Source organism: Myotis myotis, unplaced genomic scaffold (genome assembly GCF_014108235.1).
Source record: "Myotis myotis isolate mMyoMyo1 unplaced genomic scaffold, mMyoMyo1.p scaffold_m19_p_4, whole genome shotgun sequence".
Classification (NCBI taxonomy): domain Eukaryota; kingdom Metazoa; phylum Chordata; class Mammalia; order Chiroptera; family Vespertilionidae; genus Myotis; species Myotis myotis.
In genome coordinates this window covers 76,903,575-76,923,800 of record NW_023416346.1, presented here as the reverse complement: position 1 = coordinate 76,923,800, position 20,226 = coordinate 76,903,575, and the positions used below count along the sequence as shown (strand labels likewise).

Here is a 20,226-nt window from a genome sequence, read left to right as displayed (position 1 = left end):
GATTTCACATTAGATTATCAAATGATTTATCAACAGAAACACATCAGGCCAGAAAAGAATGGATGGAAATTTACAAAGTGAGGCAAAGCAAGGGACTAAATTCAAAAATAATCTATCCAGCAAGGCTATCATTCAAAGTTGAAGGGGAAATAAGGAGCTTCACAGACAAAAAAAAAGGTTAAGGGAGTTTATCACCACCAAGCTAGCAATGCAAAAAATGCTAAAGGACTGGTGTAAAAAGAAGAAATAAAAAGCTAAGAAAGAAAACAGGCACAAAAAATAAAAATGGCTACAAACAAGTACCTTTCAATAATAACTTTAAACGTAAATGGACTAAATGCTCCAATCAAAAGACATTGAGTAGCTGAATGGATAAAAAACAAACATAACCCATATATATGCTGTCTGTAAGAGACCCAGCTCAGAATAAAGGACTCACACAGACTTCAAGTGAAGAGATGGAAAAATATCGTTCAGGCAAATGGAAATGAAAAAAAAGCTGGGGTTGCAATACTTACATCTGACAAAATAGAGCTCAAAGGGAGGGTCATAAGAAGAGATAAGGAAGGTCACTTCATAATACAAGAGGATATGACCCTGATAAACATATATGCACCCAATGCAGGAGCACCCAAATACATTAAAAAAAAAACTCCTGGAAGATATTAAGGAGAGATCGACAATAGAATCATATTGGGGAACTTTAATACCCCACTGACATCACTGGATAAACCCTCTAGACAAAAAATCAGCAAAGAAACAGCAATCATAAATGACTCACTAGATCAGATGGACTTAATTGACATCTTCAGAACATTTCACCCCAAAGACACAGAATATACGTTCTTCTCAAGTGCTCATGGGACATTTTCAAAAATAGACCACATATGGGGTCTCAACCAAAGTCTCCCCAAATTCAAGAAGATTGAAGTCATATCAAGCATTTCCTCAGACCACAATGGCATAATATTAGAAATAAACTACAATAAAAACAATCCAAAAAATTCAAACATTTGGAAGCTGAAAAGCATGCTACTAAACAATGATTGGGTTACCAAAGAGATCAAAGAAGAAATAAAAAGCATCTTGGAAACTAATGACAATAAAAACACAACAATCCAAAATCTATGGGACACAAATGGGAGCATTCCTAAGAGGGAAATTTATAGCTCTACAGGCCTACCTCAAAAAACAAGAAAAAATGGTAATAAATCATCTAACTCTACAACTCAAATAATTAGAAAGAGAACAGCAGGAAAATCCCACAGTATCCAGGAAGAAGGAGATAATAAAGATCAAAGCAGAAATGAATGACATAGAGACCAAAGAGAACAATACAGAAGATCAATGAAACCAAGAACTGGTTCCTTGAAAGGATAAACAAGATTGATGAACTTCTAGCCAGGCTCAACAAGAAGCAAAGAGAAAGGACCCAAATAAACAAAATCAGAAATAAAAGAAGTGAAATAACAATAGACCCCACAGAAATACAAAGGATTGTTAACAATTACTATGGACAACTACATTCTAACAAAATAGACAACCTGGAGGAAATGGACATATTTCTAGAAAAATACAACCTTCCAAAACTCAATCAGGAAGATTCTAAAAATCTCAATAGGCCAATAACTATGGAAGAAATTGAAGCAGTAATCAGAAAGCTTCCAGCAAACAAAAGCCCAGGGCCAGACGGCTCTCAGGGGAGTGTTACCAAACATTCAAGGAAGAACTAAAACCTATCCTCCTCAGACTATTCCAAAAATTCAAGTCAAAGGAACACTTCTAAGCTCATTCTATGAAGCCAAAATCACCCTAATACCGAAACCAGATAAAGACAAGACAATGAAAGAGATTTACAGGCCAATATCCCTCAAGAACATACATGCCAAAATACTCAACAAAAGTCTACCAAATCAGATCCAGCAGTACATGAGAAAGATCATACACCATGACCAAATAGGATTTATCCCAGGAATGCAAGGATGGTAAATATCCTCAAATCAATAAATGAGATACATCACATAAAAAAATTTGAGAGATAAAAATCACATAGTTATATCAACTGATGCAGAAAATCATTTGACAAAATCCAACACACTTTCTTGATAAAAATTCTCAGCACGGTGGGAATAGAGGGATCATACCTCAACATAATAAAAGCTATATATGATAAACCCACAACCAACATCCTCCTCAATGGCCAAAAACTAAAACCATTTCCCCTAAGAACAGGTACAAGACAGGGATGCCCACTCTCACCACTCCTGTTCAACATAGTACTGGAAGCACTAGCCATTGACATCAGACAAGAAGAAGAAATAAAGGCATCCAAATTGGAAAAGAAGAAGTAAAACTGTCCTTATTCGCAGATGACATGATACTCTACATAGAAAACCCTAAAGACTCTATCAAAAAAATATTAGACTTAATAAATGAATTCGGCAATGTAGCAGGATACAAAATTAATGCCAAGAAAATTATGGTATTTCTATATACCAATAATGAATTTACAGAAAGAGAGACTAAAAAGCAATCCAATTTACCATCACACCAACAAAATTAAGATACCTAGGAATAAACTTGACTCAGGAGGTAAAAGTCCTGTACGCAGAAAATTACAGGACATTGAAAAAGGAGATAGAAGAAGACATAAACAGATGGAAGAACATACCGTGTTTATGGACTGGTAGAATCAACATCATCAAGATGTCCATACTACCCAAAGCAATCTATAGATTCAATGCAATCCCTATTAAAATACCAATGGCATATTTCACAGACCTAGAACAAACTTTCCAAAAATTTATCTGGAATAAAAAAAGACCCCGAAAAGCTGCAGCAATCCGTAGGCAGGATCTCAATACCAGATATCAAACTGTATTACAGTCACTGTTCTCAAAACAGCCTGGTACTGGCACAAGAACAGACATATAGATCAATGGAATAGAATAGAGAACCCAGAAATTGACCCAAACCACTATACTCAATTAATATTCAACAGAGGAGGCATGAACATACAATGGAGTCAAGACAGCCTTTTCAAAAATGATGTTGAGAAAATCGGACAGATACATGAAAAGCAAAATGATACTAGACCACCAGATTACACCGTACACAAAAATAAACTCAAAATGGATAAAGGACTTAAACATAAGATGGGAAACCATAAAAATACTAGAGGAATCCCCAGGCAGCAAAATCTCAGACATATGCCAAAGCTATTTCTTTACTAATACTGCTCCTAGGGCAATGGAAACTAAAGGGAAAATAAACAAATGGGACTACATGAAAATAAAAAGCTTTTTCACAGCAAAGGAAACCATCAACAAAACAAGAAGAAAGCCCACTGCATGGGAGAACATATTTGCCAATGTTATCACCGATAAGGGTTTAATTTCCAACATTTACAAGGATCTCATACAACTTAACAAAAGGAAGATAAACAACCTGATAAAAAATGTGCAATAGACCTAAATTGATACTTTTTGAAAGAAGACAGAAGAAAGGCCAAGCGTCATATGAAAACATGCTCAAAGTCCCTAATCATGTGAGAGATGCAAGTCAAAATGACAATGCAGTACCATCTCACACCTGTCAGAATGGCTATCATCAACAAATCAAGAAACGACAAGTGCTGGTGAGATTGCAGAGAAAAAGGAACCCTCATGCAGTGCTGGTGGGAATGCAGACTGCCTTAGCCACTTTGGAGAACAGTATGGATTTTCCTCAAAAACTAAAAATGGTGCTTCCATTTGACCCAGTGATCCCACTTCTAGGAATATATCCCTAGAAACTAGAAACACCAATTAGAAAATATATATGTATCCCTATGTTCATAGCAGCACAATTCACCATAGCTAAGATTTGGAAACAGCCTAAGTGCCCATCAGTAGATGAGTGGATTAAAAAAGAGTGGTACATCTACACAGTGGAATACTATGCTGCGGTAAAAAAGAAGGAGTTTTTACCGTTTGCAACAGCATGGATGCAACTAGAGAGCATTATTCTAAGTGAAATAAGCCAGTCAGAGAAAGATAAATATCACATTATCTCACTCATTTATGGAATATAATGAACAACATAAACTGATAATCAAAAACAGATCCAGAGACAGAGAAGCATCGATCAGATCATCAAACCTCAGAGGGAAGGTAGGGGAGGGTGGGGGTAAGGGAGAGAGAACAACCAAAGGACTTATATGCAGGCATATAGGCCTAACCAATGGACACAGACAACAGGGGGGTGAGGGCATGAGTGTGTAGGATGGGAGGTAATGTGGGGATAAGGACAGATATGCAATAACTTAATCAATTAAGAAATTTAAAAAAAGAAAATTAATTTAACAAAAAAAACCCCAAAAACGAAAAGATAAAAGTCACATGATGTTATTAATAGATGCAGGAAAAGCACTTGATAAGATACAACATCCATTTATTATTAAAACACTGAAAATAGGAATAGAAGGAAAATACTCAACATAATAAAGTCCATCTATGATAAATCCTCAGCTAATATCATACTCACTGGTAAAAAACTGAAAGCTTTTCCTCTAAGAGCAGGAATAAGACATGAATATTCACTCTCACCACTCTTCCCACTCTTATTCAGCATAATACTGGAAGTTCTAGCTAGAGCAGTAAGGCAATAGAAAGATATAAGTCATCCGAATAGGGAAGGAAGAAGTCAAACTGTCACTTTTTGCAGATGATATGGTTCTGTATATAGAAAACCGTAAAGGCTCCACCAAAAAACTATTAGAAACAATAAACTAATACAGTCAAGTTGCAGGATACAAAATCAATATGCAAACATCCATTGCCTTCCTGTATACTAACAACAGAACTTCAAAAAAAGAAATGAAAAAAATTTCTTTTGCAATAGCAACCAAAAGAATAAAATATTACCTACGAATAAACTTAATAAAGAACATGAAAGACCTATATACTAAAAACTACAAAGCACTATTAAAAGAGATTGAAAAAGACAGAAAAATTGGAAACATATTCCTTGTTCATGGATTTTAGAATCAACATAGTTAAAATGGCCATATTACCCAAAGCAATATATAGATTTAATGCAATCCCCATCAAAATCCTAATGTCATTTTTCAAAGAAATAGAATGAGAAATCATCAGATTTGTATGGAACAACAAAAGACCCCAAATAGCTAAAGCCATCCTAAGAAAAAAGAATGAAGCTGGAGGTATCATGCTACCCAAACTAAAATTATACTACAGAGCTATGATGATTAAAACGGCATGGTATTTGCATAGAAACAGACACACCTATCAATGGAACAGAATAGAGAGCCCAGCTATAAAATCACATGTATATGGACACATAATTATTGACAAAGGAGCCAGAAATACACAGTGGAGTAGAGACAGTCTCTTCAATAAATGGTGCTGGGAAAACTGGAAAGTCACATGCAGACGAATGAAAATGGATTACAGTTTGTTCCCATGTACAAAAATTAATTCAACATAGATCGAAGACCTAAATATTAGACCCGAAATAATAAGTTACATAGAAGAAATTATAGGTACCAAACTTATGGACCTTGGTTATAGAGAACATTTTTTTAACTTGACCCCAAAGGCAAGGGAAGTAAAGGCAAAAACAAATGAATGGGACTATATCAAACTAAAAAGCTTCTGCACAGCAAAAGAAACTGACAACAAAACAATCAGGTAGGCAACCAAATGGGAGATATTTGCAAACAGTTGCTCTGACAAAGGTTTAATTTCCAAAATATATGGATAACTCATAAAACTCAACACCAAATAAACTATCCAATCAAAAAGTTGGCAGAGGACCTGAAAATACATCTCTCCCAAGAAGACATGAACAGCCAATAGATATATGAAAAGATGTTCAACCTCACTGGCAAGTAGTAAATGCAAGTCAAAAGTACAATGAGATACCACCTCACACCTGTTAGATTGGGCATTACTGCAAGACAAGCAATAACAAGTGTTCCAAGGTTTTAGAAAAAGGGAACCATCATTCACTGCTGGTGAAAATGTAGACTGGTACAACCACCATGAAAAACAGTCTAGTAATTTCTCAAAAATTAAGAATAGAACTACTTTAAGACCCAGAAATCCCTCTCCTGAATATATACAAAAAAGCCCAACAACTCAAAATCATGTATTCACAAAGATATATGTACCCCTTATGTTGATTTCAGCATTATTCATGTTGGCCAAGACATGAAAATAACCAAAGTGTCCCACAATAGAGGACTGGATAAAGAAGTGATACATATACACAATTGAATACTACTAAGCTGTAAGAAAGGATGAAATAGCACCATTTCCAACAACATGGATGGATCCTGAGAACATGTTGCTAAGTGAAATAAGTCAATCAGAAAAAGCTAAGATCCATATGATTTCACTCATATGTGGGATATAAAACTGAAACTTATGAATACAAACAGCAGTGTGGTGATTGCCAGAGGGAATGGTATGGGGGAGAAGGGGGTCCTAATATGAAGTGACAGGAGAAGGTTTGACTTTATGTGGCGGTGACATTGTGCAATATAAAAATCTTGTAACATAGAAACGCACACCTGAATCCTAGATGTTCATGTTGAGCCATATTACCCCAATAACTTTAATCCTATATAATTAAAGCCTAATATGCAAATTGTCCCCTTGACTAGTGTTCCTCTGGGAGTTAACAGCTCGACCAGTCACTGTGACGTGCACTGATCATCAGGGGGCAGACGCTCCAACCCATAGGTTAGCTTGCTGCAGGATGCTGGTGGGCTGGACTAGAAAGTGAGGTGTGAGGTGAGAGCTGTCAGGAAGCTCCAGGGTTTGGCCCAAGCCCCTGGTGGAGGCATGCAGGGGCAGGAGCCAGGAGAGACCAGGTGACATGGGAGGCTGCTAAGCATGATCTGAGAGCCATGGGTTGCACAGCCCTCCGCAGTCTGTGGTGTTTTCAGTGCGCAATTCATAATCTTCAGAGCTGCTTCTTTTTATTTGTTAAGTTTCACTAACTACTCCAGGAGAGTGGGTAGCTCCATTATGGGGGACAGGCCAGGTGCACCTGCCTGAGGCCAAGGGGCCACCTAGGGCTCCTGGGGACACAGTAGAGAGGGGGGGCAGGGCTGAATCAGAGAAACCAAGTTCAAAATTTGAAAGGAAACAGGAGGAAGAGAGGGGAATAGGGTGAGGAGCCCAGTGCCTCTCCCACAGTACAGGATCCACATCCTTCCCTCCTTCTCCCCCTCCTCCTCACCATGACCCGTCACCCCAGCTCTCCTCCAAGGTCCCTCCTGGGCTTGCCCCACACAGTTCCACACCACTGCATGGCCTGCACAGCTCTGCCCTGCCCTGCACAGCCTTTGGGGAGCTCTGCCCTGGAGGAGAAAAGGGGGGGCTGCAGACAGGAGGTTGTAGGAGGAGTGGCAGAGCAGGGACCACCAAGTTCAATGGAGGGGAGGGAGGGAGAGACCCCACAGGACTGGGGACAGAGATGGGCGGGGAAGGAGGGCCGTGTGGAAGTATCGCCCTTGGTTGAAGTAGAAATCCTGACCCCATTTTACAGACCCCAGCAGAGTGTCTGTGTGTGTGTGGGGGGGGGGGAGGGGGGGCGAAGGGAAAAGAGGTTGTGAGGGGACTGGTTGGATGGAGAGCAGCGATGTTTGATTCATGGCCTATTTATTTTTATTAATATGTTTTTATTGATTTCAGAGAGGAAGGCAGAGGCAGAAAGAGATAGAAACATCAATGATGAGAGAGAATCGATCTGCTGCCTTCCACATGCTCCCTACTGGGGATTGAGCCCACAACCCAGGAATGTGCCCTTGATCAGAATTGAACCCAGGGCCCTTCATTCTGCAGGCCGTGGCTCTATCCACTGAGCCAAACCATGTAGGGAGACCCATGGCCTATTTAAAACTGCTGCAGTAGGCTGAGCAGGGGACTTACCACTATGGTATAACCAGATAATGAGGGTATCTCTCCTTATGTTGGGGTAATCAGAACTGCAGTGAAGTAAAGACATACCCATGGAGCCTGCAAAGGGTTTCCATGCACATGATGCAATTTACTTCGTGTGGCAGTGGAAGAGGGTGAGTAGAGCCTTGGAAGGACATGAGGTCTCCAAGACCAGGGGCTGGAGGGAAAGTGTGTGCTGAGCATTCCACGTCATGAGTTACAATCCTATATAATAAAAGAGAAAAATGCAAATTGACCATCCCTCTGCTATGCTCAAGTCATGCCCACAAGCCATGCCCACAAGCCAATCAGAAGCAAGTATGCAAATTAACCCAAGTAAGATGGCGGTGGCCATGAAGCTGGAGCAAGCAAGAGGCTTGGGTTGCCCCCAGCGATAGAGGAAGCCAGGCTTCCTGCCTGCCCCGGCCGGCCCTGGGCTCCACTCAAGGCTACAAAGTTTCAAGGAGAGGCTGGGAGCCTGGGTCACCAGGGGTTGTAGCCATCCTGAAAATGGCCATCAGCCCCTCACCCAGGCTGGCCAGGCATCCCAGCAGAACTCCCCCACCATGAAGGGGCTGTGGGCAGCCTGAAGATGGCACTAAGCCCCTCACCCAGGCTGGTCATACCCCCATTGGGTGAGGGTCCCCACTGGGGGAGCTTGGCCAGCCTGCAAACAGCCATCAGCCCCTCACTCAGGCTGGCCAGGCACCCCAGTGGGGACCCCCACCCTGAAGGGGGTGTGGCCAGCCTGGAAATGGCCCTCAACCCCAGGCTGGCCAGGCACACCAGTGGGACCACCACCCTGATCCGGGACACCCTTCAGGGCAAACCAGCCGGCCCCCACCCGTGCACCAGGCCTCTATCCTATATAATAAAAGGGTAATATGCAAATTTACTCTAACAGCAGAACGACTGGGAATGACTGGTCACTATCACACACACTGACCACCAAGGGACAGATGCTCAATGCAGGAGCTGCCCCCTGGTGGTCAATGCACTCCCAAAGGGGGAGGTCTGCTCAGCCACAAGCCAGGCTGATGCTGCCAGCACAGCGGTGGTGGTGGGAGCCTCTCCTGCCTCCTCAGCAGCACTAAGGATGTCCGACTGCAGCTTAGGCCTGCTTCCCCGCTGGCAAGTGGACATCCCCTGAGAGCTCCCAGGCTGCCAGAGGGATGTCTGACTGCCAGCTTAGGCCCGATCCCCCCGGGGAGGGACCCCCCCGAGTGCAAAATTTTTTATGCACTGGGCCTCTAGTCTATATATATAAAAGCCTAATATGCTAAGTGTCCAACTGAGTGGTCAACCAACCAGTACTATGACATGCACTGACCACCAGGAGGCAGATGCTCCGACGGGTAGGTTAGCTTGCTGCTGGGGTCTGGCCAATTGGGACTGGGCGAGATAGGGCCAGACATGCCCTGAAGCCCTTTAGCAGTCCCTCCCATGGCTCCTCCCAGGCCACCTGCCCCGATCAGGGCCTCTAGTTAATAAATAAATTTTAAAAATAAATTGTAAAAAATGAAAATGGAGGAACCAGCCCTGGATGGTTTGGCTCACTTGGTTGGGGCATCGTCCCATACACTGAAATGTTGCAGGTTCCAATTCATGGTCAGGGTGCATACCCATGTTTTGGATTTGATCCCTGGTCTAGGTGTACATGGGAGGTAACCTATTGATATTTCTCTCTCTCCCTTTTCCTTTCTCTCTCTTTAAAATAAATAGAAACATATCCTCATGTGATGATTTAAAAAAAATTTAAGGAACCAGCACATGATCCAGCATTTCCTCTTCTAGGTATTTATCTGAAGAAAATGAAAACACTAATTTGGAAAGATATATGTTCCCCTATTGCAGCACCTCTATGTTGCAGCATTGTGTATAATAGCCAAGATATATAAACAAAGTGTTCATTGACAGATGAGTGAAACAGATCACACACACACACACACACACACACACACACACACACACACTAGAATACATAAAAAGATGAAATATTGTCATTTACAACAATATGGATGGATCTTAAGCTCATTATGCTAAGTGAAATAAGTCAGATGTAAAAGTACAAAAATATTATTTCACTCATATGTGGAATATAAAACAAAAAAGTAACAAACCAGCAAAACAGAATAATAACCATCTCATAGGTACAGACAAGAGAATGGTGCTTACCTGAGGGGAGGGGGACTAGGGGAAGTGTGAAAATGAGTAAAGGGAAGAGAAGGAAACCAGACTTTTAATAGTCTCTATCAGGGGTGAGGAACCTTGGTCCCGAGGGCTGTATAAGGCTTGTGAAATCATTTGGTCTGGCCCTGCCAAGGCATTAAGGGTGAGTTAATTAAATGTTTGTCCAAATATAGCTGGCTAATTTTCAAGTTGATAATTTTGTATGGCCTGCAAATGATGTTATAATTATCCAAATGTCCTTTGGCAGAAAAAATGTTCCCACCCCTGGTCTATACTCTAGCACCCTATAGAGTATACAGATATTAAATTATAATGCTGTGCACCTGAAATTTAGACAATATTTTTAGCCAATATTACTTCAATAAAAAAATAAGAAAAAGGAAAGTTGACTCTAGTGATGGTTGTACATACCTCTGAATCTACTTTAAAAACACCCATTGAATTGTACACTTAAAATTGTGAATTGTGTAGTATATGAATTATTACTCAATAAAGCTGTTAAAATAAAAAAAAGCAGTATTTGTGCTATCAACTGTAGGGTAGGGTAGCAGATGTGGGTGCAAGCTCATGGTGATGATGATATCTCTCATTCTCAACGTCTTCATTAACAATTTGCTGACCAGTTATCAGGGCCTGGGTTGGAATTAAAACAGAGCACTGGGTCCTAGAATAAGTGGTCAAGGATAACTCCAGGGTGTAAACCATGGAATACAGCAAGAACAGTGATCTCAAGAACTAGCCAGGAAGATACAACACTGCCAAGATAATCCAGACATAATTCTGGTTGGTCCCCACATCCTGAAACAGTACTTGGATTCCTTAGTTACTCTGTGGTCAGAGCATCTTGCACTATTCCTACATCACCCTGTTTTGCAGTCCTCTTATGTCCCTTAAATAAAATGTTTTAGGGTAAGACAAATCTCAAAACCCTTTTTCTAATTTGGATGCTACTTCTCAGGAAATGTTGGAAACAGGTACAACTTTGTTTTTTAAAGGTATAGTTGACATACAATATTATATTAATTTCAGGTGTACAACATAGTGATTCAGTATATACATACCTTATGATATCACCACAAGAAGTATAGTAACCATCTGTCACTGTAAAAAGTTATTATGATATAATTGACTATATTCCCTATGATTTATTAATTTTAAAACTGGAAGTTTGAACTTCTTATTCCTCTTTACCTTTTTTACCTATCCCCACCCCAGGTGTAACATCTTAATTGAGAAAGGCATATGAAAGCAGATGTATTTGCATAGGAACCCCATAACCCCAGAAGTCATCCTCTGGTAAGGGGCTATGAGAGTTCCCATTGCTCACTTCAATTATGTCTGTGAGAGATTTGGAGCCTAAATATCTCATTCCATGGTGAAAAAAGGCAGTTCACAGATTGTACAATTTTTAACTCCTTCACTTATTCAACATACATAAATCATAACTTACTCTGAGCCAGTAACTGTATTATGTTCTGTGATAGTGATAAAAATATTCATGAACCTCTAGGAGAGTGCATTAAATCAAAGGTATCAAGTGATGAAATTAAGGTATGCATAGGTGCCTGTGAGACCCCAAAAGAGTGAGTTAACTGAGCTTGGGAGAATCTTGGAAGCATTTAGCACAACTGAATGAATGTCATCAAATAAAGGCTGAGGAAAAGCATCACTAATGAGGTAACACTTTAACTGAAACTTGAAGAACAAGTATGATTTATTCAGGCAGACAAAGAGAAGAAGGCTGTTGGTAGAGAAACAAATGAATTAGTACCCTGTGGCAAGAAGCATATGAAAATTATCAAGGGACAGAACCAGAATGGAAGGAGGAAAATAGCTTAAAGCACTACTTCTCCAACTTTAATGGTCACACATATCACCTGAACAATCTTGATAAAATTCAGATTCTGACTCAATGGGTCTGAGGTGGAGCACTTCTAACAAACTCCGTCAGTGATAGAGTTGCTGGTAATGAGCTACACTTAGAGATCTGTTTGGGTGTGATAGGAGAGGAAGGTGAAAAGTTCAAGTTAACACATAGATTTTTTGATAGAATGATCTGTAGTAGTAGTATCATGGACTTCTAGAGGAAATTTAAGAGGAGATTTTCAGGAAAATACAAGTTTTCTTTTTGTGGGGTTTTTTTTAGTCACCTCTAAGATCTAGGAAAAGATATCTATCTGGTAGGCCCTTGGATAGAAGGGGAAAATAAAACTATGGTACAAAATGAGAAGGGGTACAAAGGAAGTGAGAGGATGATTAGAAGAAAATGATATGATCAATTCTACAGGAAAAATTTCAAGAAGGTGGGGAATGAACAATGTCACATGTTGCAGAGACATCAGGTAGGTGCAAGACTGGAATCCAGATTACAAGGAGTTGAGGATTAGAAAGTGGGTGTTTTGATTAACCATAACTCTGGACGGTTGACTGGAAAGTGTCAAGGAGAGTGCAGTAATGGAGTGGGAAGAAAGAAATGCAGAGTGAAGAGAGGGGTTCTTCCTCCCTCCTACCCTCATTTTCCTTTGTCCTTACTTCTTTCCTTCTTCCCTCCTTTCCTTTCAGCATTGTTTTAGAAATTTTCCAACATACGAATAGATTGAGAGGATATTATAATGAATTTCCATGTATCTATCACACAGCTTCCACAATTTTGTACATTTTTGCCAAGTTGGGATTTTTTTTAGATGCAGCTGACTTAGGTATATTTATTTATACACTCAGGAATAAGTCAAGACAGAAGGAACAGTTGAAAGTTTAGAAGAGAAAAATGATAATTGATGGAGCAAGATTTTTGAGAAGGAGGCAGTAATGGAGTATAGTACAAGTGGTGATTCTGGCTCCAGATAGTGACACAGACACTTTGTCTACTGAGTTGAGACAAAAAGAACCATCAGAAATCTGGTTAAAATTTCAATTCCCAGTCCCACTGCACATCATATCTCTTCAGGCTTCTTCAGTTCCTTCCTTGAATCCATTCACAATTTTTTTTCAAAAATCTATTCCACCCAAACATTTCACAAGTTCAGTCATTTTATTGAAGATCCAGTGCCAACTGAGAGTGGTCACATTACAGAGAACAGTCACTTAGCATCTTCCATCTTGGGAGCAGCCTCTATTATCTCTCTAAAGCAACAGAAGTGTTCCTTTTGTCCTACAACTAAAATTTCTTCCTAAGAAACCCAGGGGAGAAATTGTTTTAATCACTTAACATGGAGATTAAGTTTTTGGTATCAAGTCAAGAAATGAGCAAATTCATTCCTAATACAAATTAATTTATTTGTAAAATATGAAGAGAATTCATTTGGAAAGAGTTCATTTGGTTGGAATTGTGTGAAAAGAAGTTTTATAAGTGTGGCAAGGGTTTGGAATATTGCCAAAGCCTTCCTTTTAGCTTTACCTAAAGTGATGTATTGCATTCTAATAAAAGATGAAAACAGCAAAATGCACCTACACACACACACACACACACACACTCACAGAAAATAAGAATATAAGTATTAGGGAATATTAAACTTCTATGAAGTTCCACTTATATAGGTGGGTCTGTCAACTGGTCCCCTTTTGTGTTTACTGTTGGAAGATAAAGTTGGGGAACTTTTTTTTTTTTCACTTAAGTCTGAATAAGTAGATATTTGTGTGAGCATCATCCTAGCCATTCATTAGATAACAGCTTAATTCTACAGGTAGAAATGTACATTCCAAATATTTTCTACAAGCTTCTTGTCTCCCAAGCGTATCTCTTACTGCCTCCCTTTCTATCTGTGATATTTTGCATTGAGCACCCAATACTGGGAGTGATAATTTAAGTCAGTAATTTTAAGATTATTTCAATTGGGTAGTAATTTAGTAACTCTCTTGATAGAGAAAAAGATATAATTTGGAAATGATCTAATAAAAGAAAAATGGATAGATGCTTAAAAATCGCTTGGGTCATTACATTGCTAAAAGCAATAAATAATTTGGAGTTTAAGTACCATAAATATAAACAATATAAATACTGTACGTGTATAAATTCATAATTTACATTTTAATTATTTAAACTTAGCTCATCTGCATTTGAAATATTTTTATTGTAGTGGAAAATCATAAGGACTAAAAGAAAAGGATTCAATACTATATTCTTATGGTATAGAAATTTGTAAGCATACAATATGTACTACTTTACAGTATTTTACTGAATTAGCCTTTCAAGAAAAATAACTCAGTCCAATTACCTGCCAGTCTATTCTTGTGATAGTATTTCTATCTTTAAATTTGATTAGTAGACAACAGTCTTTCCAGTGAATGATATTGATCACTTAAATCAGTTCCAAAGACTAAGAAATATTGATGCTTTGCATAAAATTGAGCTTCTCCCAGGCAAATAAGTACCAAGGCTTCAGAGTTTTTATGCCCACCAAAATATAGATTTTTCCCCATTGATTCAGAAAAATCAAACAAACAAACAAACAAAAAAACGACAACCTTTATTCCCATGCATTTAAAGTTACACATTTAGGAAGAGGCAATTATATTACAATGACATTGCATTTTAAGAAGCAGGCGTGGAAGGTGTTACCTCAATTTTATGGATCAGAAAACAGAACCCAGAGAGATTGCTATTTCCCCAGTGTGGCCTGGCAAGACAAGATTAAAACCAGAGCCAGATTCTTGGTTCCTAACTCCAAGCCCTGAGCCCTGTCCCTCTTTATTCGAGTATTTGGACTTGGTGGCAGGCTTGTGTTAAGTGATTATGTTTTGACCTCACAGTTTGTGCCCTTGAGTTGACAGCATATTTCTTAGATAGTAGAACTCATAGCCAGCAGTGTCATGCTATCAAACACGGCATGGTGCTCCACTTACATGAACCATATCTTCTTCTGCTGCTTTGTATAAACCTGGATAAACCCATTAGCCATAAGTCATTTTAAGAAAAAATAATAAAGCTTAGATTTGAGACTTGTTAAAGCACAGGTCTTTCAGCCCAAGGCAGATCGACTCAGTAACAGTGAGGTTCTCATTTCTTTAGCAATCTGTAGAATTTAAGAATATAACTGAAGAGTAAAGAAAAGTAAAGAATAGTTAGTATGTAAATGTAAAAAGTCCTGCAGCTAGAGCTATTTATTATTGAGCTTCTTCTGTTGTATACCTTCTACTGGCATATGTTGAGATCAAGAAGAAATATCAGAAGTTGCCACTCTTGACTCCTCAGGAACTTAGAAGCCAATTGAAGAAACAAAACACACCATGTAATGGGCTCTATGGATTCAGGCAGAGCAACGGGGTCAGAAAGGTGTTTTAGTTTGAGTTAACCCAGAAGTAGACTCCAAGACAAGGATTTGAGTGCATGTATGTTTGGTGGAAGGTGGAAAGAGCATGGGAAAAAGAAAGGAAACAGAAGAGAAGATAGCCAATAAAGGGAACATTATTAGCTATCACCATGAGTAGAGGGCTGACGCATGTCTGCCATAGTAGGATTCTTGGTGGAGGTGAGACTTGACAATGCTCTTTCTCATCTCTCCCCAGGTGTCTGCATGTTACTATCCCTATTGTCCATTGTGTATGGAGCCTTGCGCTGCAACATCCTAGCCATCAAGATCAAGTATGATGAGTATGATGTAAAAGTGAAGCCTCTGGCCTATGTCTGCATCTTTCTCTGGAGGAGCTTTGAGATTGCCACTCGAGTCATTGTCCTGGTCCTCTTTACATCTGTCCTGAAGGCCTGGGTGGTACTGGTAATACTCATCAACTTCTTCAGCTTCTTCTTATACCCCTGGATCCTCTTCTGGTGCAGTGGTTCCCCATTTCCTGAGAACATCGAGAAGGCCCTCAGTCGAGTGGGCACCACCATCGTGCTGTGCTTCCTCACCTTACTTTATGCCGGTATCAACATGTTTTGCTGGTCAGCTGTGCAGCTGAAAATCAACAGCCCCGACCTTATCAGCAAGTCTCAGAACTGGTACCGGCTACTGGTGTACTACATGCTGAGATTCATTGAGAACTCCTTCCTCCTCCTTATGTGGTATCTTTACAAGACTGACATCTATATGTATGTGTGTGCACCTCTGTTGATTTTGAAGTTGCTCATTGGGTATTGCACAGCCATTCTATTCATGCTGGTATTCTATCAGTTCTTCCACCCTTGCAAAAAGCTCTTTTCCTCCAGTGTTTCTGAAAGCTTTCAGCGGTGGCTAAAATGTATTTGCTGTCACTGCCGGTGGCAGAAATCCTCAGATTCTGTGGGAAAGACAGATGTAAGGTCATCTGGAGACAGAGATGAAACACCTTCTAGTAGTAAAATAAGTTCTATGCCTAGCCAGATCTTGAATGCTGATGATCTCTGCTCTGCTTAATAGGACCTGAGTTTCTTGGGCCAAAGACATATTGTTTTTTGGGTTGATTACTATTCCTCATACAAGTGATGAGCCCCACACAGTAAACAAAGCAGGAAGTTAGCTCTCACCTCCTTGTGAGTTATTTCCATTTAGAGAATACTTGGGTGTGTGAGAACTATGGAGAGAAGCCAGGGAAGCTTCTGAGGGTTAGAGGAGCAGTCTAAGGCACCACCATTCACAGTCGACCATGTTAACCCAGGCATTACTGTGTATGTGTGTGGGTGTGTGTGTGTGTTTTTCACTGACAAAGTACTCATGATATCTGAGTTGAGCTGGTTAGATTTATAATGAGGACAGGGGCTTTCTTATTTTCTAGTTTTCTAGACTTCTAGTCTGTGTAGCCTAATTTTTTATTATCCCTGAGCATAGTTTTCATCCAAGAGCTGGCTTGATGATCAGATAAAGTGACTGTGTTTTGCCATTGGCAACATCATTACTGTCAGAGTTTTCAGAGAGGGCTGTTCAAGTTTCATTTTTGAATAGACAGGTGTTTCATTTTCATTTCATTAGGGCTCTTTTTATATAACCAACTGTAGCCACCTTGGTCTGCTATCTCTAATTGATTTAAAAGTCTAGATTTGGAGACTTTATACCCAAAAATCCATGGATACAACATTGAATTCTAAATTTCATTATGGAAGCCCTAGAATTTTAGGAAAGTTATGCGTTCCTTCAATATGTTGAAGTTCTGGAACAAGAGGGTTGTTAAAACATCAAAATTATGTAGGCTTTTGTAAGCAGAATTCTCAACTTCTTGGGAAGGTTGAAGATGTGAATCAGTAAGAAGGTAGGCTTAAACCTCTTCAGGGTTTAGTCCTGTCCTACAATTCTGGGGAATTTCTAGTATAATTTGCTAGGATTTGCCTTCTTAAGAAAGAAGAAAATAAAACTCATAGTCTTTACTCCACTTCTTCCTTACCTGTTAGGAAATTTGAAGACAAGATGTACTTTGGTTAGGTTAAAAAAAGTTATTTTGGTTAAGTTTTTCTAGAAAACTCTACAGAAATCTTTCATCTACGCAGGTATATAGGACATTTCATTTTTTATTAGTTGAAGGAAAAAGGATTGTTTTTTCTCCCCCCAAGTTAGATGTTGACTTCAGAAACTTAAATTATAGAAAGTGATGAAATGACCAGAAGATATTTGTCTTTAACTGAATGCATTTTGATTTGGTATTGTTATTATTTAATTTGTACAAGATCTCCAATTTTATCCTTCTATACTCTCCGATCTTCAGTATAATTTCTGAATCCTATTTGCTTCATAAAAGGATTGTGTAGGATATCCTTAGTTGTCTTGGGAAAATGCCTGGATTTAATGCCCACCATAAGAACCTTGATAATGAAATACGTAGAAGCAGGTGGCCTGTCATTAAGTAGGCTGTACATTATAGGTCAATCAGGGTTGACAGTCTAAATACTTGGCTGAACTTTCTGACCAATCCAGATTCTAATGGCCAGACTCTGAGGGGACAAGTTAAAAATGGTTAGTTTGAGCAGGAATAGTTGTCAGAATTATACAGGGATGGAAAGACTGGTACTTCCCAGCCTTGGTTTGGAAGCTTGTCTTCAAATACATTTTAAATCATTTCAATGTAGAAAATAGGTAAGCAGTTTTGAGTGATCTCAAATCAAACTAACAGTGATGGCCTGTCAGATTCCCAAAGCCCAATTATAAGCCACTTATATCAGGACAAAGAAGTTTGGTAACTAAATTGGACATTTTGTCATCTTTAAGCCTTATATACAGATACCCTTGCTTTGGGGCCATGTGTGTCCATTCATTTTGGGGGAGAGAAACCACTATTTTTTTTTTCTGTATGGTGAAAATTTGTCATGGTGAACTGAAATGGTAAAATTATAGTTCATACTGCAGATCTAGGTTGACCTAAAACAAACAAACCAGAAAATTCCCTCACATGTTGAGAGTTAAAATGTGGTTTTCGGTTAGAATTCCAATTTTAAAAACTCTCAATGCTTTGTCTAAATTATATGCCAAAACTTGTCATGACAGCTGCTCTAATTGAATTATTATGATTTCGCTGGTTAGAAGTGAAGTACTTCCCCAAAATATATTGAAATAAGATCTTCAAACATATTTAGACTTTCTTCATTACTGGAGACAGTGCAGTATAGAGATTGGCATCTCCTTGTTAAGCCCTACAACTGCTTTATGCCTCAGTTTCCTTATATACCAAATTTGGATGATATACTTGTCCAGCCTACCTCACAAGGTTGTTGAAAAGATCAAATTAGTTATAGATTTGAAAATATTTTTAAAGTGCCATGTATATTGAAGGAGTTTTATTATAGTTATTCAAATCCATAAACAGGTTATTATTATTTTTTTTTACTGTTAGAAAAGAAACAACATCATCCACATGAGTGTCTCTAGTAAATATGTTGGCATTTGGCCTTATGGAAGGGCAAGTGTAAATTGCCTTTACTTTTGGAGAAAACTCAGCTCTTTCCCATCTCTTACCATTAGTTACTTACAAAAATTCTCACACAGTTCTTGGAGTGAAAAGGCCCACTGCAACCTGAGAAATTGTTTTTGATAGCAGATGAGTATCATTTTTGTATCTTACCATCTTTCATAAGGGACATGATAGTCTCTTTTGGTAATTTACAACTTGAGTGCTTGAGATCCTGCTCCACTTTAACTGAATGTGGGTTTAATCTTTTCAGCCTTGTAAATGGGAAAATGCTGCATTTCCTTGGAAACCACATTGGAAATTTAGTGCTAATGTTATGTGTGAATGTGTCAGTACTTCTCAGCCAGTAAATTGTGAATGTGAGTTTTATAGGCTGCTTCTCTTCAGCCATTGATGCTAATAAATGTTGTTTATGTTTCTTCATTTAATAAATTACTTTTGCAATTTCCCCGTTCTTTTCATTCCTTATATAGTCCTTTTATGGCTTTTTTACTTTAGGGAAAGTTTTAAAAACAGGATTTTGAAAATGATTTTGTTGTGATTAATTATGGTTTTGTAATTATGGTTTTGTAACCTAACCTGGAAATTCTTTCTGTAAGATGAGAAACTTGAGTGTTCTAGGATTCTGTCTTGTGAGACTAACAGTTCAGGTAATCTCTTCTGATTGTTTTTTATAAGCATTTACTCTATTTGTTAAAGCTGCATTGCTGTTTCCTAAGATTCGGCTCAGCTATCTGTCAATTGCTGTGTGTGACACAAAAGAAGTAAGGTAATAGAAATCTCTTCTAGACAAATATAAATAGTGTACTGATTCAGAAATATAAAATACCAAAGGAGTGACTTGATATTAACATAAACAAATAATCAAATTTAAGTGATGACCCATGGTTGGAAAAATCGTCAGTTATGAGACAGACATGGATTATTTCAATAATTCCTTTTCTTCTAAAGGTGGCCTTACAATTTAAAAAGACTTAACTATAGGATGCATCTTTTAAAATAGATCTCTTGGTGTTAAATCAATCCTTGGAGAAAACTGAATGTCTACAAATATAGTGTTAAGTATATTAACCTAAAATTACTTCATTCAGTGTTTGTAAATGTTTTATTTTGAAATAATTTCAAGGTAATTAATAGAAGATCATAAAAATTGTTTCAGGAGCCCCGGCCAGTGTGGCTCAGTTGGTTGAGTGTCATCCATGCACCAAGAGGTTGATGGTCAAGGCACATACCTGGGTTGCAGGTTTGATCCCCGGTAGGGGGAATGCAGGAGGCAGGT

At 38.8% G+C, this 20,226-nt stretch overlaps 1 protein-coding gene across 2 annotated transcripts in view; it reads left to right on the top strand.

Annotated features, from left to right (window-relative positions):
- The window catches only part of XK (X-linked Kx blood group), a 102,163-nt gene that overhangs the window by 80,933 nt on the left and 1,004 nt on the right, over positions 1-20,226 (top strand). The window contains exon 3 of one of the 2 annotated variants that reach the window (XM_036304066.1): positions 15,645-16,167. In XM_036304066.1, the coding sequence (XP_036159959.1) occupies positions 15,645-16,167 (523 nt within the window). Of the gene's footprint in view, positions 1-15,644; positions 19,396-20,226 lie in introns of those variants that run through there. The other variant, XM_036304065.1, reaches the window with a different exon arrangement.